At 40.9% G+C, this 24,054-nt stretch overlaps 1 protein-coding gene across 3 annotated transcripts; it reads left to right on the forward strand.

The window, feature by feature from the left end:
• The first annotated feature begins 1,462 nt into the window (after window positions 1-1,462).
• LOC122541967 (dynein axonemal assembly factor 3-like) lies at window positions 1,463-22,881 on the forward strand. Of its 3 annotated transcripts, none has more exons than XM_043679259.1 (12): window positions 1,463-1,652; window positions 5,211-5,301; window positions 7,348-7,490; window positions 8,091-8,184; window positions 8,317-8,474; window positions 9,737-9,913; window positions 10,776-10,898; window positions 11,705-11,827; window positions 13,297-13,567; window positions 14,005-14,119; window positions 19,141-19,215; window positions 22,366-22,881. In XM_043679259.1, exons 2-12 carry the CDS (start codon window positions 5,220-5,222, stop codon window positions 22,511-22,513), a joined length of 1,509 nt encoding a protein of 502 aa, XP_043535194.1. In that variant the 5' UTR covers window positions 1,463-1,652; window positions 5,211-5,219; the 3' UTR covers window positions 22,514-22,881. The 3 variants fall into 3 exon arrangements, with proteins under 3 accessions (XP_043535194.1, XP_043535195.1, XP_043535196.1); XM_043679260.1 differs by having other exon boundaries at window positions 1,463-1,575; XM_043679261.1 differs by lacking the exon at window positions 1,463-1,652 and adding an exon at window positions 2,104-2,130.
• The last annotated feature ends 1,173 nt before the right edge of the window (window positions 22,882-24,054 follow it).

Genomic DNA, 24,054 nt, shown 5'->3' on the forward strand with positions numbered 1-24,054 from the left:
ATCTGAACTGGACAATGTTTCAGAATTCCAGTATCTGCCGTATTTTGCATTTGCACAGACAACAGCAAGGGGCTGAAAGACACAAAAGCAGAAAGTGCTGGAGAAACTCAGAAGGTCTGTCAGTATCTGTAAAGAGAAATGCCATTAATGTTTCAAGTTCAGTGACCCTTGCTCAAGTTGAAGAACAAATCATGTTTGACTTGAAATGTTAACTCTGTTTCTCTTTCCATATGCTGCTGTGTTTCTCTAGCAATTTATGTTTATGTTTGTTTCAGTTCTCTCGCATCCACAATTCTTTGTTCCATTTATATGACTCCCTCTATGTTACCCTTGGATCTCCATCTTCCTCTTTCTTTGCCTAATGCCCAACAACATTGACCTTATTGATCTGCTTAAAGAAGGGAGGATCGAAGAGACATTTCATAATCATACAGTTTTTAACAGCACAGAGAGAGAGGCCCTTTGGCCCATCATGTCTGCACTAGGAAATCACGCCTCTATTCTAATCCCATTTTCCAGCACTGGATCCCTAGCCTTGTGAGAAAGAAAAATAATAAAGTAATAAACACCAAAAACCTTAGGCCATTTCTTTGATAGATGAGGAACCATAAGGTGACTCATCAAAGAATTACCAGTAGGCAAAAGTGAGGACTGCAGATGCTGGAAACCAGAGTTTAAATTAGAGTGGTTCCGGAAAAGCACAGCAGGTCGGGCAGCATCCAAGGAGCAGGAAAATTGACGTTTCAGGCAAAAGCCCTTCATCCTGTGCTTTTCCAGCACCACTCTAATTTAAAAGAATTACCAGTCTCTGGTAATAGATGGTCCAGTTCAGTTACTGGTCCAGGAATTGGAAAGTGCAGGATTTTTTAAAAAATCATTCACATGGTGTGGATGTCACCATCAAGGCTGGTATTTAATACCCATCCCTAATTGTCCTTGAGAAGGTGATAGTGAACCTCTGCAATGTATGTGGGAAAGGGAGTAAGTTCCAGGTTTTTGACCCACTGACAGTGAAGGAACAGCAATTTAGTCCCAAATTTGTGATTTGGAGGGGAATGTCTTCTCTGCATTGATGCTGCCCAGATCTGCTGAGTTTCTGCAGCAATTTCTTTTTTTTCAGAATTTCACTTCCTGCAGTATTTTGCATTTGCGCAGACACCAGCCAGGACTTGGAAAAGAAACAAAAACAGAAATTGATGGAGAAACTCAGCAGGTCTGGTAACATTTGTGGACAGAGGGAAAAGCAAGAGGTTACTGTATCAAGTCCAGTGAACCCCCTCTTCAGAGCAGTACTGAAAGCACTGGTCCCAATGGCCTGGGCGCCAGCTCCTCAGCACTCTGAGTCACTACCCGCGGTTGTCCTCACGGTGGTGCTGTTGCTGGGCCCTCCGTACTGCCCCCTGCTGGCCGCCCCTTGGAATTTGTAACGGTCGCCGCGCGAGCTCCAGTTTCAAATCCGCTTTTCAGTTGGGAGCTCGTTGCCAGGGAGACCGCGTCCGCTCGTGCCTTCGGCCCGACCCGAGACCCCTGTGATTGGCCCCGCCGCCTTGGTAACAGGGGTCGATCCGGCAAAGGGTGAGTTGCGATTGGCGCTGCCCCCGTCCATCACAGTTGGCGTAATTCCATCCGGTTGGAGTATCTTACGACGCGCGGTGAGAATTTGACCGGTTTCAGTATCTTGTTTTAAAAATTCCACGAAGTGCAAAGCAGCAGCACCAGGAGAATTATTTTCTTGTATACTTTCCGGGCAAGCGGCAAGAGTGGGCCATCCGGAGTGGGCAGCCGCTGGGCGGGTCATGGGCGGGCATTAGGGTCATTGAAAGGTGATGGGGTCAAAAACTGATATTGGAACCATTGCCAGCTGATGGGGTCAAAGGCTGACGTTGGGGTCATTGACAACTAATGGGGTCAAAGGCTGGCATTGGGGTCATTGACAACTGGTGGTGTCAAAGGCTGACATTGGGACCATGCTAGCTGATGGGGTCAAAGGCTGGCATTGGTGTCATGGAAAGATGTTGGGGGTCATGGGCTAGCCCTGAGGGCAGCGACAGTTCATGCGGTCATGGCCTGCCAACGAGGTCATTGCAAGGTCATTGCGAGGTCGTGGAATGGTGCCAAGGGCATTGAAAGGTGATGGAGTTATGGACTTTTAATGGGGTCATGCAATGGTGATAGGACATGGACTGACCTCAGGGTCATTGACAACAGATGGGGTCATGGGCTGGCATTGATGTAATGGAAAATTGATAGGTTTGTGAGCTGCTATAGGGGTTATTGAAAGATAATGAATCATAAGCCATCAGTACAGTCATTAAAGGGTGATGGGTTGTCATTGGGATCGTGGAAAGGTGATGCAGTCATTTAACTGTGATGGGTCAGGCAACGGGGTCATTGAAAGGTGATGAAGTAATGGTCTTCCACTGAGGTTATGGAAAGATGACTGGGTCATGGACTGGAATAGGGTTATTTAATGATGATGGGGTCATGGGCTGCTATGCAGTCAGGGAAAGGTGATGGGGTCATGGACTATCAGTGGAGTTATTGAAATGTGATAGGGTCATGGGCTGATTTGGAGTCATTGAAAGGCGATGAGTCATGGGATGCCATCGGGATTATTGCAAGGTGGTGGGGACATGAGTTTAAATGGGATCATTGAAAAGTAATGGGCAATAGATTGACATGGTCATGGAATGATGATGGGTAGGTGATGGGATCATGGACTGTCATGGGGTCATTGAAAGGTTGATAATGGAAGACACTTTGGATCACAAAGATCATATTCTGATGATGGGTTAATGGATACATATTACATAGTTGTATACTGTAATGATTGACACAGTGTCCAGAGAAATTGAACTGACAATGAGAATCTACAGTTTGGAGATTGACAGAGTGGTCTAATGGGGTTATAGTCCTGGCAGTGGGGCCCGGGAGCATTGAGATGTCTGTATAGTGCACTCTCGTTACCTCTACATGCAGGCCTTATAAATGGTAGGCCGAAAATAGGAGGAAAGGAACTTTCCAGAAAATCAGACCATTGCAGGTTCTAGCATAACAGTATTGATAGCTACAGCTTTTAACATAGAGGGCATCACAAGATATAGGAAATGTGAAAGTTGGATTCAGACTGCATCCTTCATGACTTCTGTATATTGCAAAGTACTTCAAAAGTGTCAGAACTGTTGAAATGGCATCAAACATTTTGGAGAAGAGCAAAGTTTGAAAGATTTTGAAAGGAAGCTAGTGTTTATTGACACTTTTTATATTTTTATCAAGTTTATTTGGAGTTGAGCTGAAAGCTGAAGCTGACCTTTGGACTGTGAGCAGCTGGTTATTTAAAAATAGAAGAGAACAAACTGGTATGTGTTTATGAGGCCAGGCCTGAAAGTTAATTGCAGGCTGATTCCTGTTAAAATGCTCCATAGATGCTTCAACTCAGAAGAGGCATTATGCTCAATCAGATGGCAGAAGTTTGAAGAGTAGCAGGAGCCTCATAGGGATACAACAGTCTATCAGAGAGAAATCGGAGGTTGAACTGGTTTTTGAACAGTGTTTGGGTCAGAAGGATTTTGGCTGCAACAGTTCCAGGATGGAGGTTTGATTGCTCCCTGGTTGTCTTCTCATTATAAACTTTTGGAAGTTCATAGAATCTCAGTTACAAGATTTAAATGAATAAACCTCAGAACCTGTTGGAAGTTATTGACATACAGTGGTATCATCAGAAAGCAACCACTATATAAGCCCAGGTACCTGTGAGATTATGGATCATGGAAACATCTTAAGTGAACTGGCCAGTTACATCTCATTTTTTTTCTTTTGATTTCTTTTTGACTAATGGTCTTTGTGAGAGTAGGGACTAGAATCAAAGAAGATTGGGTTTAAATCATAGACATTAATTAGAAAACCTTGTAGTAGTTTACTGTTGCTCTACTAAAACTATGGTATTATTAATAAATTGTTAAATATTTTGTTTAAGATATAATCCTCATGACTGGTATCGATTATTTATAAAGTCTGGTTTGTCACCATTGGGGTCAATTTTGAGGATCTTTGAAGATGTTAATTTTAGTGTTTTGCAACGAGAAAGATAGGGAAGCTGATTTGATTTGGCTATCTGTAACAAGTGTCAGAGATGCCTTTAGGAAAGCTGAAGAGATCAGAAAGGGAAGACAAAGCATAATACTGAAGGATGGACAACAGAAAGCAACAGTACACAGGTGGAGAGCAGTGAGTCCATAGAGGAAGTGAAAAAAGAGTATATTACATTTAATGCATTGGCTAACAGGGAATGAGAAAGTATGGACAAGTTATGAATAAAGAAAGGTTAGCACAGAAAGCTTTCAAATAATTGACTTTTGAAGTCATAGAAATACGGATAAAGTTGTTAACTGGGCAGCACATCTGGAATGAAGCCAAAATGTGGTTGTTGTCATACCACAGTGGAACACTTATGCAATCCATAATGCTGCTAATAAAAATTCAATAACTATATTTTTGTAAATTTAGTACCAAAGGCTAAATAATGTCTTGTTCATTGACCATTTGCACAAATGTGGAGCCAATTAAATTCTAACTAGCTCCCTTACAACACTTTTATCCAAGATTGCTCTGGCACAAATGACAGGCATATGGCAAATGTTGTACCTTTGTAAATTATTACAATAAGCTTGTTCATTTATAAACTTATTGAATGATTCCCCTGTTATTCATAGAAGGAAATTTCAGAATTCGTGGGAGCTGCTGGACTGCCTTATATTACTGTCTCATCACTGACCCTCTGCTAGAGGGCTGGGATAATCTAAGTTAAATATTTGGGCTATGCCTTGTGGATTATGCTCATGAATCTCACATTGCAATTTATGTTCTAACAAAATGTTCTGAAATTATGAGAAGAAATCACCTTTTTTACACTCTTTGAATATCCAGGATATCACTATTTATTGCAGTTAGTTAAGTGATTTATAATATAGAAACAATATTTTATTTTAAGTACAATGATAACATTGTGGCTAAGGAGGGAAACTTAAGACATGAATGCACTGAGTCAGCATCAGGGAGATAGAGTTGATGATTACTGAATAACATTTTTCATAGCTTATCGGAGGCAAATAACTGGAATTTGAATCTGGGAAATAACATTGGAAACTTTTGTTTTATTTGAAGGAGTGTTGCAATATATTTATTATTACCATTTACTTTCCTTATTCTAGTAACAAAAGATGACAGCCTGTGGCAGTGGGGAGGGATTCGGGGCAGTGGCCTGGTGGGGATTCAGCCCAGCAATGGATTTCCAAGAAAAAGGTGAGAATGATTTGAAGATATTGGCGAAACTTTAAAAACCAGTTTGTATACATTTATATATATATTTCAGGCAATGCAGAGATACCACTTGTTTTTAAGTGTGGAATAGACTTATTTAGTTTAAAACACCCTTTGTTTTAAAACATCTCCACAATTACAAGATCTCTGCACTCATGGTTACAGCTTTAACTTATTTCTGGATTTACATTTGTTCTGAATCCATACCCAGGCTTAACTAATTAAGCAAAGTAAGCATAAATCAGTTACCAGTCTCACACAGTTGAACAGAGAATAATTAAACCATTAGCCATTATAGTAATGTATGTCTTTCTTTAAATTCTCTATAATTTTCTCATTGGTTAGAAGTGATTTTACAATCAGTTAATAGTAGAGTTGAGTGGTGGGATTATGGTCATTTAAATGTTCCTGAAAAATGTGTTGCTGGAAAAGCACAGCAGGTCAGGCAGCATCAAAGGAGCAGGAGAATCGACGTTTTGGACATAAGCCCTTCTTCAGGAATCTTCAGGAATTTAAATGTGCCTACCTGGTTGTAGAGGTTTTACTTTGGGTCTGGTTGGCAAAATCTGAATGTAATAAAGGAACAGCTTACAGCATGCAGGCAAAGCTCATTTCTTTAACTTAACTTTGACTTCAATTTTTAGCATTGTAAATTAATTTGTATTATGGAGCAGACAGGAACAAAAAGGTGGCATTAGAAAAAATTTAAATTAGTGTTTACTCCAATTCAGTAGAGTCTTGGGACAGAAGTACACCTTTGGTGGGTATCACAGACTTCAGGAAGGATTGAAGCATGGGATCAGGTTAGCAATATTTATATTTAAAAGGAAATTCCTTGTCTAAAAGTTAGAAAAATGTAAATTCATGGCATCCAATAAAGGAAAGAAAAAGGAAATAAACTAGAAATGATGGTGCAGACCCATGGAAAACCTCACTAGAATTGTTGACATAGCATTTTAAGTTGGAGAGGTAACAATATAGTGATTAGTGATTTTAATAATAAATAGATGATGTTTTAACTAGACATACTGCATGCTTTCCAGACAGTAGAGGCAAAAAAAGACAAACACCTGTCTTCCAAACTGTAATTTAAAGTGTACAGTATTTAAGTTGGAAATCCTCAATGTTTTCTTCTGCTTTTCACTATAATGACCACAATGCCATGGTCACAAATGCTGCTAATTACTTATTTTTGAGTCAGCATGGGTAATACTGTAGTACTTTCTGATGAAATGTAGTTAATAAATTGAGCAATAGTCACAATGGAAGCAAATGTACATTATTATACAATTAGCAATGCCTTCACACTTTACTTGGAGACTATTTTAAACTTTATATATCAAAAAACTATGCAGAAATGGCACTAATTTCTGTATGCAACAGGTTTTATCCAAAGTTATTCCAATTTGAAATGCCTACTCTATGCTTCTGCTGCAGCTATCAGCTCCTTCTCCAGTTTGCTTACTTTTCTCTGAGTCCATACCCAGGCATCACTAATCACAGTGACTATCATTCATAAACAGCCTCACATAATCAATCACAACATAGATGGTAGTGGTTTATTTTGATCTAGATTTTATTCATTGAGCTCCCATGGAACCATTATATTATATAAATACTTTTCTAAATTCCTCATTCCACATCATTGTGATTTAATCATGATGAATGGTCTGTCTCTGTGGGACATACTGAAATGTAAACTTATATTGCCTCAATAATTCTTCATCATTTGAGACTCAGAGCTTATGAAAGTATTTGAAATAGTGCAGGGAAAAGCCTGACACTAGTTTTGATTAACTGGCAGCAGTTGATTGTATTGTTATAATCAAGGGGCCAGAGAACAGTATCTGCGGCAGCACTGAAAGGATATAGATATAACCTTTCGAGTTCATAGAACTCCCTATCTCAAATGCAGTGGAAAGTTAGGCCTGTATAATCAGAAATGATTTCAGCAATGTTTGCTAAAATTCCTTTTTGCCCAACTCTTCTCATTGCATTTTATGTAACATTTTGCACTTATTATTTCAGGTTTAACTGCTTCATTGGAAGCTTTGAGCTCAAAAGAAGACAGTGTTCCCGAACTTAATGTTCTCATGATTGGTGCTGGAGATAGCCGACATCTCCTAACAACTATTTCCCGAAATCATCATTGGCCACGGAGAAAGATTAATGTAAGTCAAGAACGAGGGGACAGCATAATTTTTAAATATGTTAAAATGTTTCCTTCCTTTCTCTCCTAAAAATCTCAGACCCTGGCTTTTGACTGCTTGGTTAGTGTGTGTCATCAGGCTATTCAGCTCAAGAAGCTGAAGTGACCTTATGTCCATTTATGTCTGCATTTTTCACTAATTCATTTTCAATCATCACTAATAAGCACACAGGTAATTATTTTATCTTCCAAGGAACTGAGACCACTTGGAATTAATATGGGAGAATTACAATTACATTAATATGGCCAGTTTTCCCTGTTGTCATCTCATTTCTTGCTCAACAGTCACAGTAGTCATGAAGAGGTTTGGAGCTCAGCATCTCTTACGGCTGAAGGATACAGATTTAATAACCATATATAAATAACCATAAATGAACAATTAGTAGCTAGGCTACAGTGACAGACTCCAAGAAATCAATCTTTTCATTTAATGGGCTGTTTTTAAAACATTCAGCTGCTGGTATAGTCTTATACAATGATCAACATTTATCTATATCTATTTACATATTTTACAATAGTATTCCCAGTTGGTTAACATTTTTTGTTTTCTTTCTTATGCTAGTTCTACATTGTTGAGAATAACTTGGAGCTTATAGGCCGACATCTTCTTTTTCTTACCACTGCTTTGGAACCTCCAGAACAGATGGGTTTACGAGGTATGCCTTTATCCACTGCCTGACAGTAAATTAAAACAAACTACTGTCTAGTTCAGTAGTAATGGTGATTTCTTTCATTTTAAATTTTTCTAATAACAGTCTTGAATGTTTTTCCCTTTGCTGTTTTTACAGAAAAGTGTGAACTCCTGCTTGAGTTGTTTGGGAATAGTCTGATACGGAGTCAGACTGCAACCTACCTGCAGGACAAAGCTAACCTCTTCATTCACTATATAACAGATCTTGATTTCCTTCATAAGAAACTGCCAATGATTGACATGTCCGGCCTGAAGGTAGAAAGCTCATTTAGTTGTTAGTAATTTTCTCTCACATACCCAAACCCCTCCCAAAGCCATACTATTTACATATGGAGGACAACACTTCTTTAAATGTTATGACAAATTTGCAATTGGATGCTTTTGTTGATATTTCATGGATCTGTAAGAATATTAATACTTTATTTTAAAAATTCTCAGTTCACATTACTCTTACTTAAACATCATAAATAACATGTTTCTTTTTTCCTTATTAACATATGGGATGTGGGCATTTATTGCCCATTTCCAATTTTCCTTGAGAAGGTGGTAGTGACCTGCCTTCTTGAACTGCTGTCTCTGTAATCTACTGAAATGTGAGCCTCCCATAATGTTGCATTAATTAACTTTGATTAGTTTGGTTCTTTGAGCTAATTTGTCTCCTTTCATATTTTCCATGGACAACATTTGAAAGAGTGAGCATATGTTGAAACAGATCAGAATCAGATTGTGTTTTACACAAATGTAGATGTATAACTCTTTCCTGAAGAAGGGCCTGTGCCCGAAACGTCGAATCTCCTGTTCCCTGGATGCTGCCTGACCTGCTGTGCTGTTCCAGCAATAAAGTTTCAACTTTGATCTCCAGCATCTGCAGACCTCACTTTCTCCTCTTTCCTGACCAGACCTTCCATATCTCAGTAGCCATTCCAATAAATCTGGAGATTAGTATTATTTACTTTTCCTCTCATTCTCCTTCTCTTTTCCAAATCTATGAAGGTTGATTTCATTGTGTTTCCCTCTGTTCTGTTCACAATTGTCTCTGTTCCACTGTTGTATATAGGTTGATACTACAGTTAATTTATGCATCCACCCTCCTCTGTCTGGCTGTGAGCTTTCTATCAGGTAGTTTTCAGATTATTCCCATGGCTAGTCTTCCAAGGTTCTTGTGAACATTTGCTATTTGAACCCCATAATTAAAGTTTTTGTTCACATAAAGTGAATAGGTTAGGTTGCTCTCTCCAGTAAAACTAGTTCTCTTCAGCTTCAAAGTTGTGTCTTTTGGATTCAACCCAAGCTTGAACATTATGTAGAAGGAAGATTACACCATAAGTCATCCAGGGATTTACTGGTTGCATGTTACCATGGCTTCCATGAGCAACATGCTAAATGAATCTTTAGATGAGATCTTTAAAGTTTTATACCGTGATAGATAAGCAATTTAACAAGAGCTTTTTGAAATAAATGAAATTCCTGTGAGAATTTGATTTTCAATTTTAAGATTCTTTCTTGTACCTTTGCAGTTTAAAGAGCGAGATCAGTTGGAAGCAATTTTTAAATTCTGGAGGAATCCAGATCAGAAGATGTTTCAGATCAATCGGTTGTGGGATATGCGAAACAGGCAATACTTAGGAAACCGATATGACTCTAGGATTGGTGTTTATGATTGGGACTTACATATGAAATTATATGAGCGAGGGGTGAGTATTCAGTTCACAGGATGATGCACCACTTCAATGTGTTCTCCATTTGTCATGCATTAAAACCACCTAAGATATTTGGTGCTCAGAAGACACAGAATTTTCTCATTCATTATAATAAATTTCTCATGTTTAAGATATGAATCTAATTCAAATTTCAGTAGTTATAAATAGGAAGATGACCAGCAGATTGATTGCCAAAATACATTCTGAATGAATTAACATTTTGAATGTTTTTTAGGTGTTTGGTGTAAATACGGCATTGCTGTAAGCCTGCTGACCTGACTATCACTTTGCATTTGGACAATGATAGCAATGGTAATGACAGTTTAGGGCACTTTGGAAAGCAAGAAAATCGGCTTGGTGGGAACATTGACTTTCTTTGCAGTGTAGATTGAGATGTTGGGCTACACAAAACTAAGACATTGCAGGACCACCATTGGGAGGGAGTGAAATGAGAATGAACATTTACATTTTCCACTGAACATTTGAACTTGGGAAAGTTTCAAATGGGAAATGTTGATGCACAAAGTATGTGTAGAACTAAGATTTTTAACATATTACTGATCAACTTGCTTTGATGTTTCACTGGGAAACCAAGGTCACTTATCATTTTCAGGTAAGCAGTGTTAGAATCTGGGGAATAATTTAGTCATGACACGCAAACACAGAAAGAGTCTCTTTTTTTCAAATCGTTGATTTCATACTTATAATACCATTGTAAAATTCCTATATGTGGCTGATCTTGCAGAAAGCTTTCATTCCCACAGGTTTTTATTTCATTTTATCAGAACTGAATCATAAACGACTACTGTTGAGTATTGTCTATAATAGGATTTGTAATAATTTTGTCATCTTACAGGCTCGTATAATAAACAATCGACAATACTATCAATGGAGAGATAAAGGCTTGGCATTTGAAGTTCGTGAGGGTCTATATGATGTTCCAAACAAATCTCTGGCTTCTGGGCTGCTTATGAATTATGTATGTTCAACTATAAGTCCTATGTCTGCTTTGTAAATATAGTACAATCTTGAAAAAAATAGATTTGGATAGAAAGCAAAAAAGCATGTAAATAACTTTTATATGAGGAGCTAGCGTTTCATTGGTATTTGTAAGGGAGCAATGATCATATAACATTACTGTTGTTTTAAACTATGAAGTTAACAATTTAGTTGTGTTGGCCTGTAAAAGTTGGGTCAGGTGTACCAATCGGGCCAACTCCCAAAGTACTTAACTTTCAGGTTATCACGTTTTCCACTCATTCCATGTCACAAACCCTTGAATGAAGATATCAGATGGTCTTTTTCTTCTTCCATGTCACTTACTTGATAGAAATGCACACATTGGTTGAGCTTTGGAAGAGGCAGATCAGGAAATGTACCCATCATGAAGGAAGGAAAATAATTTACTTGTAATTGACACTGTAATTTTTCTGAGGCAAGGAACTGGGTGAATAGAAAAGCTGATGTTCAGGATCATACAGAAAGAGAAGTAAAGATGGTGAGGCCCACAGACAGTGAAATCATAAAAAGAAAAAGACAGGCCCAGTGGAAGTAAAGGCTCATTGAGAGTGGAAATAAAACTGACGCCATAAACAGAAGACCCGAGTACTATGATAGCCATGAGGATACTAATAGGAAGAGAAAAGACAAAATTAAAAACTAGGCAAAAAAAACAAAGATACAATGATAGGAAGTAACAGAATGTTACTTTTATCCACCACACCACTGGCAGAAATTTATTATTTTTTCTAAACTCCTCAACAATATTACATTGTCTTTTTACAGAAAGGGGAGAAAGTTCCTGCGCGTGGCTACTGGGGAGATATTGTCACAAGCCCATACATCGCATTTGGAATTGAAACAGAAGAGCAATCCCTTCTAAAGACAGCAAATGGTGTCCATGTAAAGGTGACAAATCAATCATTCTACTTTACTGCCATTATGATAAGTTTCTCACTTTAGGAATCCCATTAGAGCATAAAGGAGCTTGATATCTACGCGATATCTCAGTGTTTAGAAACCCTGCTCTTGGAGTTATAGTGAAATGAATGCGAGTCTCAATTCCACCACACCAGAGTGACGTTTGTTTCCGAGGAGCCAACGTGTCCCTCAACCTATCATAACGCCAAACTAAGGGCATGTTTATGCCATAGGTCCATGCCCCATAGAAACTGAGATGTCAGTGAATTTCAGCTACCCAGTGACAGAAAAGGGATCATATCCCCAAATGATTTCTACATATATCAAACTTTTAAGTACAACAAAAACAATGTTGCTGGTAAAGCTCAGCAGGTCTGGCAACAACTGTGAGGAGAAATCAAAGTTCAGGTTTCAGATCCGGTGACCCCTCCTCAGAACGGGTTTTGAGGTTCACTGGACCCGAAGCGTTAACTTTGATTTCTCTTCACAACTGTTGCCAGACCTGCTGAGTTTTTACAGCAACTTCTGTTTTTGTTTCTGATTTACGCATCTATAGTTCTTTAGTTTTTTTTAAGTACAACATATGTTTTCTAAAATGAACACATGAAGACTGAGGATCTAAACTCAGTGGCTCTCTAAAATCCTTATGTGAATATTGAATGTGGTACCTGAAGAATGTTGATGGAACTTTACAGCAGCACTTCAAAGGGAGAGTGTGATTCAAAAAATGTAATTGTGACCTTGACTGTAGACATGACATGAATCAAAAGCAAGGCAGTTATGGGTGAAAGGCACATTTGTGTTTTGCTCTTTCATGAAAACACAAGAAAGGACGTTAAAATCCAACTGCAAACCTTGTGCAACCTTGTGGTTCAACTGTGCTAAGGTATTTTGTGAAGGGACACAGCTGACAATTCTCACTAGGTACACTCTCATGTCTAGATAAAAAGAGAACAAGTGCAGAGTAAACCCTTGTTGAATGAAACTGGACAAACTCCTTCATCTAACTGCAGAAACAACTATCTAACTGCAGAAACAACTATCTAACTGCAGAAACAACTATTCAACTGCCAAAATCAGCAGTACCAGAATCACACACCTTAACAGCTGCAATATTTGTCAATTCAAAAGGACAAACTAAACACAGATCCATATATTCTTTTTATATTTTACATTTTGGGCTCATTTATACTCAGTGTATGTCTGTCACATATCATTATTACTGGCTCATACCTTAGTAGATAATAAACTCAATCTTAACTCAAAAAACTGGTTAAATTGGCTCCTTTTAAAACATAAATACATTTGAGCTAGGCGAATGTATCCATGAGGCAAGGAATCATTTCGAAATTAACCTTGTTGCAACCAATGGCACATCTCCACATGTGCATAATTATATCATTTGGTGTGTAATAATGGGAATACATTTTTAAAATGATCATATTTCTGTTCTGTAGACAGCTCAGGATATCTCTCAGTATAACATAACAGCCTTGCTCCATGAACTGGTTGCTAAGGAGAAATATGCACTGCCAACAGAAAAGGCCACCTTGCATGAGATTACAGAAGAGGCGGAAAGTGGAATGGAGAATGACTCTTCTAACATAAAAAATGAATCGACTCATACACGTCAACATCCAGAGATTGTGACAGAAGAAGGAACAATGAAGCAAAGCAGTGATTTGGATGACACAAACTCCAGTGGAGGCCACTGTGCAGCTGAATACGGTATGGTTTACACAAAAGCTCAGGAACATAACCCACAACATTAAGTTTATGGTTTATTCCTGTTAATAACTACATATGTCATAAAATTAACTGTTATCTTTGATTTAAACAAGTTACATATTTAAGAAATGAAATGAAGATTCCTTATATGTTGACTTCTATTATATATCTCTGGGTTAGTTCAAGACATCAGTCGAGTAACAGTGTCAAAAACCTATTTTGCTCCCATAACTTATTTCAGATTTCATAGTGTAAGAGTATAGGTTGAAGAAGGCAACGTTAACACTCACCTTGTTTCCACAATCATTGTAAAATTTGTTTTTTATTATGATTAGTTCACCTGTGGTTCTGATAGCATCTATATTCTACATTTGTTGCCTTGGGTAGATCTGAGAACATTCTAGTTACTCAACTCTTTTTTTTCTTTCTTTCCTCAGATTATCTCCCCTTGCCTGATGTAAAGATTCATTTCCTACCAATGAATTGTGTAACAGAGCTTCATAAGAAGAACAATTACTGTGAGAGGTTTAATGTGATCTACTTTTCTTGCAGGTAAACTGGAGATGGTAGGCCAGAGTTTTGCTATTCAGAAAGGTACTATGTAGCACAAACAGGAAATTTTCTTACTTGGTACACTTTATCTCCTTTTAAAATGGGCTTCCCACGCCATATTTTTCATTCCGGCAGCCATTGAGGTGGAGGTGTGCCAGGCAGCTGCGTTAGAAAATCAGCCTTGCTCCTCTGAGACATCAGCTTATTTGTGTAAAAGGCTGTCAGACCCACTAGTCCTCACCTCACCCCCTGAGTCCATAATACTCTTATGCCTTCACAATACTCCATATCAATATGCACTTCTGTGCCCTCTAGGGAGATGGCAGTGTCGTGACAATGTCATTTCACAAGGAATACAGAATACCAGATTAATGGTGTTTAATGGGATGTAGGTTCAAATCCCACCATGGCAGATTCAATAAAAATCTGGAATAAAAGTTGTGGTCTAATGGTGACCATGTAACCACTGTTTATGGGTAGCCAACCATTAATGCCTTTTAGGGAAGGTAACCTGCTGACCTTGGGTGGTCTCACCTACAGCAATGTGGTTGACTCTTAACTGCCTTCTCTGTGTTTAGGGGTGGGCAATAAATGCTGACCTAGCCACCAATGCTCACACCCAATGATTGAATTTTTAAAATCCGATGCACCATCACACCCCCATGCCTCCTCCGTAGTCATCCATCCAATGTCAACTTGACAGATCCCAGGAATGAAGATGAGTTGGGTAAAAAAAAAATGTCATATCCAAGCCACCCCAACGACTGGAGGAAGAATGCCTCATCTTCTGTCTTGGGACTCTTCAACCATCCAGCATCAACATTGACGTCATTCGTTTTCAAATTTCCCCTTCCCCCAACCTCATCCCAGATCCAACCCTCCAACTCGGCACTACCCTCTTGACCTGTCTTACCTGTCCACTCCACCTTCCCCTCCAACCTATCACAATTACCCCACCTGCATCAACCTATCACCTTCCCAGCTACCTTCCCCTCAGCCCCATTTCCCATTTATCTCTCAGCTCCCTACCCCCTCCACATTCCCGATGAAGGGCTTATGCCCGCAAAGTCGACTCTCATGCTCCTCGGATGCTGCCTGACCTGTTGAGCTTTTCTAGCCCCACACTTTTCAAATTGAAGAGAGCTCTCTATTTTTAGTTGACACAGGAAATAAACTCTCATTCACAAAATCTAGTCAAGAAATTTAAATCTCCTCAAGTATTCAATCAGATTTTAAAACTAACAAATTTTTATTTACTCACCACATCAAAGTCATGTCATCTTTTAATACCTGCTCAAAACTGTCAACCAAATGTGTACTTGGCTGCCTGGTTAGATAATTGATTTGGGAGCTTTTGAAACTCAGCCAAGCATTCACAATGAGCTCAGCTGTAGTAACAGTCTTTGGGAAATATCAACAATGAAGTCTGTTGAAACTGCAGAATGGGATGGTTATTTTTTCTGAAGGTACAGCAGATGGCCTATCAATAAATGTTGCCCCAAGAATGTTTTTTTTCCCTCTAACAGATGCATGCATGAGTTTGTTTTTCATTTTTAATGGGCTAGGGATTGAATTCACTTCAGATCTTTTCCAACCCTGAAGACCATTTATACCACTTCCAGAAAATGATCATTCCCTCACTGTGGGATAAGGACTGTGAATCAGTAAAATAAGGTCCAATGAAATTCAGCAATAATTTCAAATGGCTAAGTGGCCACATGGTTTCCCACCTGTGTGATTACTTCACACTCGATTTTGTAAACAGAAATAGAATCTGTTGGAAATGGGACTACAATATCTGGGTTCTGCCCATCATCTTTGAAGACTCTAAGTGTATGACCCTTTGTGTTTTATTTCTCTGTACATGTATGTTGTAAATAGTTACTTAGAGTCATAGAGATGTACAGCATGGAAAAAAGACCCTTCAGTCTAACTTGTCCATGCCGACCAGATATCCCAACCTAATCTCGTCCCATTTGCCAGGTCTTGGCCCATATCCCTCCAAACCCTTCCTATTCATATACCCATCCAGATGCCTTTTAAATAATGCAATTGTACCAGGCTCCACCACTTCCTCTGGCAGCTCATTCCATACACGTACCACCCTCTGAGTGAAAAAGCTGCCTCTTAGGTCCCTTTTATATCTTTCCCCTCTCACCCCAAATCTATCCCCTCTAGTTCAGGACTCCCCCACTCCACAGAAAAGACTTTGTCTATTTATCCTATCCATGCCCCTCATGATTTTACAAACTTCTATGAGGTCACCCCTCAGCCTTTGATGCTCCAGGGAAAACAGCCCCAGTCTGTTCAGCCTCTCCCTATTGCTCAAATCCTTCAACGCTGGCAACATCCTTGTAAGTCTTTCCTGAACCCTTTCAAGTTTCACAACATCCTTCTGATAGGAAGGAGACCAGAATTGCACGCAATATTCAAAAGTGGCCTAACCAATGACCTGCAACATGGCCTCCCAACTTCTATAGGAGAAAGTGAGGTCTGCAGATGCTGGAGATCAGAGCTGAAAATGTGTTGCTGGAAAAGCGCAGCAGGTCAGGCAGCATCCAGGGAACAGGAGAATCGACGTTTCGGGCATAAGCCCTTCTTCAGGAATGAGGGAATGAAGGGCTTATGCCCGAAACGTCGATTCTCCTGTTCCCTGGATGCTGCCTGACCTGCTGCGCTTTTCCAGCAACACATTTTCAGCTCCCAACTTCTATACTCAATACTCTGACCAATAAAGGAAATGCCTTCTTCACTATACTATCTACCTGCGACTCTGCTTTCAAGGAGCTATGAACTTGCACTCCAAGGTCTCTTTGTTCAGCAACACTCCCTAGGACCTTACCATTAAGTGTACCATTTTGTGGGCGGCACAGTGGTTAGCACTGCTGCCTCACAGTGCCTGAGACCCAGGTTCAATTCCCGCCTCAGGCGACTGACTGTGTGGAGTTTGCACATTCTCCCCGTGTCTGCGTGGGTTTCCTCCGGCTGCTCCGGTTTCCTCCCACAATCCAAAGATGTGCAGGTCAGGTGAATTAGCCATGCTAAATTGCCCGTAGTGTTAGGTAAGGGGTAAATGTAGGGGTATGGGTGGGTTGCACTTCCGCGGGTCGGTTTGGACTTGTTGGGCCGAAGGGCCTGTTTCCACACTGAAATGTATAAGATTTGCTTTCCCAAAGTGCAGCACCTCGCATTTATCTAAATTAAACTCCATCTGCCACTCCTCAGCCCATTGGCCCATCTGATCAGGATCCCATTGTATCCTGAGGTAACCTTCTTCACTGCCCACTACACCTCCAAACTTGGTCTCATCTGCAAACTTCCTAAGTATACCTCCTATGTTCATATCCAAATCATTTATATAAATGACAAAAAGTAGTGGACCCAGCACCGATCCTTGTGGCACTCCACTGGTCACAGGCCACCAGTCTAAAATACCATACCCTCTGTATTCTACCTTCAAGCCAGTTCTGTATCCAAATGGCTAGTTCTCCCTGTATTCCATGAGATCTAACCTTGCTAACCAGTCTCCGATGGGGAATCTTGTCGAACGCCTTACTGAAGTCCAAATAGGTCACCTCAACAGCCCTGTCCTCATCAATCCTCTTTGCTACTTTTTCCAAAAGTTCATGAGACATGATTTCCACGCACAAAGCCATGTTGACTATCCCTAATCAGTCCTTGCCTTTCCAAATACGTGTAAATCCTGTCCCTTAGGATTCCCTCCAACAACCTGCCCTCCACCAACATCAGGCTCACCGGTCTATAGTTCCCTGGCTTTTCCTTACCACTTTTCTTTATTAATGGTACCACGTTAGCCAACCTGCAGTCTTCTGGCACCTCGATGATTATCAATGATTGAAATATCTCAACAAGGAGCCCAGCAATCACTTCCCTAGCTTCCCACAGAGTTCAAGGGTACACCTGATCAGGTCCTGGGGATTTATCCACTTTTAGGCAAAAATGAAGACTGCAGATGCTGGAAACCAGAGTTTAGATCAGAGTGGTGCTGGAAAAGCACAGCAGGTCAGGCAGCATCTGAGGAGCAGGAAAATCGACGTTTCGGGCAAAATCTATTCCTGATGAAGGGCTTTTGCCCGAAACGTCGATTTTCCAGCTTCTCAGATGCTGCCTGACCTGCTGTGCTTTTCCAGCACCACTCTTTATCCACCTTTATGCATTTCAAGACATCCAGCACTTCCTCCTCTGTAATATGGACATTTTTCAAGATGTTACCATCTATTTCCCTACATTCTATATCTTCCGTGTCCTTGACCACAGTAAACACTGATGCAAAATACTTGTTTAGTATCTCCCCCGTCTCCTGTAGCTCCACACAGAGGCTGCCTGGCTGATCTTTGAGGGGCCCTATTCGCTCCCTGAATGGCTTAGCTCCATTAGTGCATATTTTTGCAAACATTCTGATTTCCTTTTATGAGCCCTTTATTTCCTATATTCTTCCATGACACTTCATGTGGAGTCCATTCTCTTTGCTTTGTTATGATGTTGCATTTTTATCACCCACACAGATCCCCGTAATCCCCCATCTATTTTGGTTAACCCACCAAGCCTACACATCCCTGGACACTATGGGCCAGTCCACCTAACCTGCACATCTTTAGACCATGAGAGGAAGCCTGAGCACCCAGTAGAAAACCACACAGTTACAAGGAGAACATGCAAACTCCACACAGTCACCTAAGGTTGGACTCAAACCTGGGTACCTGGTGCTGTGAGGCAGCAATGCTAGCCACAGAATCACTGCACTGCCTTCAAAATCTTGAGCTTCCTGTTTGTTTTTTTTATTTAGTGCAACGTGATATCACTGGCTAAGCTATCCCTAAATGGCCAGATTCCTCCACAGTCTGGAGTAACATGTAGATCGGACCAGGCAGTAGTGAACCAGATGGGTTTTACGATAATAGTGACATTACCACTATACCACCATTCATTCATACTGTTGCTGGTGATTTCTCTCTTTCTATTACCGTTCAATAATCTCTCTCTAATATTTTCTCCCCCAGTATGCTTCACCAGTTAAAACCAGAGTTGAAGCAGATTGCTGCACCACGAGCAACTCTCATAGTGGAACTACCAAAGTAAGTTTTTTGTAGCTTCTGATATTTCCCTTAAATGGTTCTTACTCTGATGGCTGACAAGATTTTTAATCATTTTGGACGTCCTTACAATGCTTTGGTACCTTTCATAGAGTCATAGAGATGAACAGCACGGAAACAGACCCTTTGGTCCAACTCGTCCATGCCAACCAGATTTCCTAAATTAATCTCGTCCCATTTGCCAGCACTTGGCCCATATCCTTCTAAACCCTTCCTATTCATATACCCATCCAGATGCCTTTTTAATTGTCCCAACCTCCACCATTTCCTCTGGCAGCTCATTCCGTACATGCACCACTCTCTGTGTGAAAAGTTGCCCCTTAGGATCCTTTTAAATCTTTCCTCTCTCACCATAAACCTATGCCCTCTAGTTCTGGACTCCCCCATCCCAGGGAAAATACCTTGTCTATTTCCCCTATCCATGCCCCTCATGATTTTATAAACCTCTAAAAAAAAAATCACCTCTCAGCCTCTGATGGTCCAGGGAAAACAGCCCCAGCTTATTCAGCCTCTCCTTATAACTCAAACCCTCCAATTCTGGCAACGTTCTTGTAAGTTTTTTCTGAACCTTTCAAGTTTCACAACATCCTTCCTCCAGGAGAGAGACCAGAATTGTACACAATATTCAAATGAAGTTTTTTGTTCAGTAACATTGGTGGCTATCCTTCCAGGATGGAGATGAGAATTTATTTTTCTCTCCAAGGTTTTTGCAGCTCTGGAATCTCTGTGAGAATGTAAACAGTCAAAATTAAGCAGTCAGCCAATGTTGAGCTTCTACTGCTCATTCAGCAATAATCACCCTGTTGTAGTATTGGTGTCAAAGGTTACTTGCAGCAGCTAGTAAAACTCCATGCTTCCAAGTGCTGGAAAATCCAGTTGGCTTTGCTGAATATCTGTACTGTGAAATCAGGTAAATATTGTCAATACGCATGTACTGTACGCCCTCCACCTCCTCCATGACTTTCACTTCCGCGGCACCCAACCCTCATCCTCACCATGGACATCCACTCCCTGTACATCTCTATTGCTATGATGAAGGCCTCCAAGCCCTCTGTTTCTTCCTCTCCCGGCGTCCCTACCAGTACCCTTCTTCCTGAAGAAGGGCTTATGCCCAAAACGTCGATTCTCCTGTTCCTTTGATGCTGCCTGACCTGCTGCGCTTTTCCAGCAACACATTTTTAAGCTCTGATCTCCAGCATCAGCAGTCCTCACTTTTTCCCTTCCACTGACACTCTCATTTGTTTGGCTGAACTGGTCCTCACTCTCAATAATTTCTCCTTTTGAATCATCTCACTTCCTCTAGACCAAAGGGGTAGCCATGGGCACCGCATGGGCCACAGCAATGCCTGTCTCTTCATCGGGTGTATGGAACAGTCCATTTTCCGCAGCTACACTGGCAACATTCCCCACCTTTTCCTCCGCTACATTGACGACTGTATTGGTGCCACCATGTGCTCCCACAAGAAGGTTGAACAGTTCAATAATTTCATCAACATGTTCCACCCCAACCTTAAGTTCACCTGGACCATCTCAGACACCTCCCTCCCCTTTCTGGACCTCTCCATCTCCATCAGTGGTGACCGACTCAACACGGACATCTGCAAGCCCACCGACTCCCACAGTCCTACCTGGACTACACCTCCTCTCACCCTGCCTCCTGTAAAAACGTTATCTCTTCTTCCCAATTTCTCTGCCTCCGCTGCATCTGCTTCCACAAGGATCTGTTCCACCACAGAACACACCAGATGGTCTTCTTCTTCAAAGACTGCAATTTCCCCTCACACATGGTTGACGATGCAATCCAGCATATCTAATCCACTTCCTGCGCCTTAGCCCCCGAACCCCACCCTCCAACCACAACAAGGACAGAACCTCCTGGTCCTCACCTTCCACCCCATCAACCTGCGGATACATTGCATCATCCTTTGCCATTTCTGCCACCTACAAACGGACCCCACCACCAGAGATATATTTCCCTCCCCACTCCTATCTGCATTCTGTAAAGACCATTCCCTCCGTGACTCTCTTGTCAGGTCCACAGTCCCACCAATCCACCCTCCCCTCCCGGCACCTTCCCCTGCCATCGCAAGAATTGCAAAATCTGCGCCCACCCCTCCCCCCTCACCTCCATTCAAAGTCCAAAAGGAGCATTCCACATCCATCAAAAATTTATCTGCACTTCCACAAAAGGCATTTACTGTATCAATTGCTCCCAATGCAGTCTTCCCTACATTGGGGAGACAGGACGCCTACTTGTAGAATGCTTCAGAGAACATCTCCGGGACACAAGTCCGAAGCAAAACACCTGTGGCCAAGCACTTTAGCTCTCCTTCCACTCCACCAAGGACATGCAGGTGCTGGGTCTCCTCCATTGCCAAACCCTAACCACCCAAAGCCTGGAGGAAGAACACCTAATCTTGTGCTTTGGCACCCTCCAGCCACATAGGATTAATGTGGATTTCACCAGTTTCCTAATTTCCCCTCCCCCCACCTTATCCCAGATCCAATCTTCCAACTTGGCATTGCCCTCATGACCTGTCCTACCTGTCCATCTTCCTTCCCACTTATCCACTCCACCCTCCTCTCCGACCTATCAGCATTACCCCCAACTTTATCTACCTATCGCACTCTCAGCTACCTTCCCTCAGCCCCACCCTACCTCCCATTTATCTCTCCACCCCCGGCTCACAAGCCTCATTCCTGATGAAAGGCTTATGCCTGAAACGTCAATTCTCCTGCTCCTCGGATGCTGCCTGACCTGCTGTGCTTTTCCAGCTCCGCACTCTCAACTCTGATCTCCAGCATCTGCAGCCCTCACGTCCTACTGTACAATGAGCTGTATTTCAAATAAAATTGCTCATGATGAGCTCCAAGTATCTGACAGACCCTCAGTCAGGTTTCAGAATAAATACCTCAAGTAAAAAAAGTTTGCTATGAACCACTACCAGATTTATGAAAACATTAGACTCACCTGTATTAGTACGATATTAACAAATACTTTTCTCAACAACTTTTATAGAGACTTTGAAATGTTCTTCCTGTTCAGGAACAAGTTCCTGCTTCTATGACTGTGATTTACTTTGGTTGGAGAGGAGATGTAGAAAATTAAGTGTCATGTTTTTGTCTCGCCAGGTTCATACTAGATCTGCGCAAGGAAGTGATGACTAAGTTTGCCAGCCGTGCAACTGAAATGGCAAAGGAGGCAGGCTTTGTGCCTTTTGGGAACATAGATGAGGAGAAGGATTCCTTTGCACGTTTTGAATTAAAGGATGGTCCATAACTTTGATTTAGCAATGTGAGGCAGGTGTTAGCTGAGCAAAACAGAAGTAGCAAACATTTCTGTTATCACATACTGATTTTTCCTAATGCTTTTAAAAATGGAGATGATAATGGAACATTCTGAAGAGAGCACATCAGATTTTAGCACATGAACTTCATCGTAAAACAGCCAGCTGAATGGATTATCAATTTAAGCTTGTGGTGCTGTGATTATTGGTTATTACAATTTCTGCACCAATGGACTAAGTCTGACAGTAACTGTATAGTCTGAAAACATTTCATTCTAGTTGAATGTTTCCCAGTTGTTCCACCAAAGTTGACTAAAGTTATTTAGGACTAAGGCTGAAAATGTGTTACTGAAAAAGCGCAGCAGGTCAGGCAGCATCCAAGGAGCAGGAGAATCGACGTTTCGGGCATGAGCCCTTCTTCAGGAATCATTCCTGAAGAAGGGCTCATGCCCGAAACGTCGATTCTCCTGTTCCTTGGATGCTGCCTGATCTGCTGCGCTTTTCCAGCAACACATTTTCAGCTCTGATCTCTAGCATCTGCAGTCCTCACTTTCTCCTCCTTATTTAGGACTAAGTCAGGTGTCTCCTAGGAAAGGAATAAGCCCAACATCAGGGACTTTCACCTGCCTTCAGCTTTTCATCTTTATTTTACTTCCCAACCTTATGTTCTTAACTCCCTTCCTCTCTCTCTCTCCTGCATTATGTCTTTTATTTGATCCCTGCCTGTGAATTTCTCTTGGGACGTCTTGCTAAGCATGAGGAAAGCCAGAGAAATGAAACTTAATGCTCCAAGAATGTGGTGTCTCCATTCTGTAGTGCCTACTGTGCTACTTTTAAGTACAATCAGAAATATTGCTAGAATCCATATATCCTGTCAGATTCCTTGGGGACAATTGGCTGAATGGCTAGTTTGCAATGCAGAGTGACACCAACAAGATGGCTTTAATTTCTGCACTGACTGAGTTTACCTTGAAGGACTCCTTCTCAATCTCTCTCCTCACCTGAAGTGTGGTGATCTCCAGGTTAAACTATCATCAATTGTCTCTCTCTCTCTCTAATGATAGCGCAGCCTTATGGTCCTCTAGGGTGATGGTGATTTCATTTACCCTTCATTTATTCAATTAGGTTATTATTTGCCTATCTTAATTTCTTATTACCTTTTGTAAAGCCTATTTTGCCTTAAATAAAGTGTTCGTACTTAGTGGTATAGACTTTTATTGTTTTGAAAGGTTGACAGGTTTCTTCATTTAAGGTTTATACAGGATGAGGTGACCAGACAGCAGAACTTCTATGTCATCACTTTCTCAGAGTATTCAGAGTGGAAACAGTATTTACATGTCGATGCATGGGTGTAATCATTCGGTTTTTATATTTCTGTTTCCTCTTGTGAGCATTGTAAGTGACGCTGCTACTTATTTATCAGCTAGCATCTGTACTGTATCTTTAACATAGCAACTATGTCCAATGTGTCTCATAGGAGACACAGAGCAATCAGAGAAGATTTAGGGAAGTATTTGAAGACTTGGTCAAAGTT

The sequence above is a fragment of the Chiloscyllium plagiosum genome, chromosome 39 (genome assembly GCF_004010195.1).
Source record: "Chiloscyllium plagiosum isolate BGI_BamShark_2017 chromosome 39, ASM401019v2, whole genome shotgun sequence".
In the NCBI taxonomy this organism is placed as follows: domain Eukaryota; kingdom Metazoa; phylum Chordata; class Chondrichthyes; order Orectolobiformes; family Hemiscylliidae; genus Chiloscyllium; species Chiloscyllium plagiosum.

Excerpts from the sequence above, each read along its gene's own strand:
- LOC122541967 (XM_043679259.1), top strand. The coding sequence starts at position 5,220 with ATGACAGCCTGTGGCAGTGGGGAGGGATTCGGGGCAGTGGCCTGGTGG. Across the intron at positions 7,491-8,090 it reads GGCCACGGAGAAAGATTAAT|TTCTACATTGTTGAGAATAA; the intron begins GTAAGTCAAGAA and ends TTCTTATGCTAG. Across the intron at positions 13,568-14,004 it reads CCACTGTGCAGCTGAATACG|ATTATCTCCCCTTGCCTGAT; the intron begins GTATGGTTTACA and ends TTCTTTCCTCAG.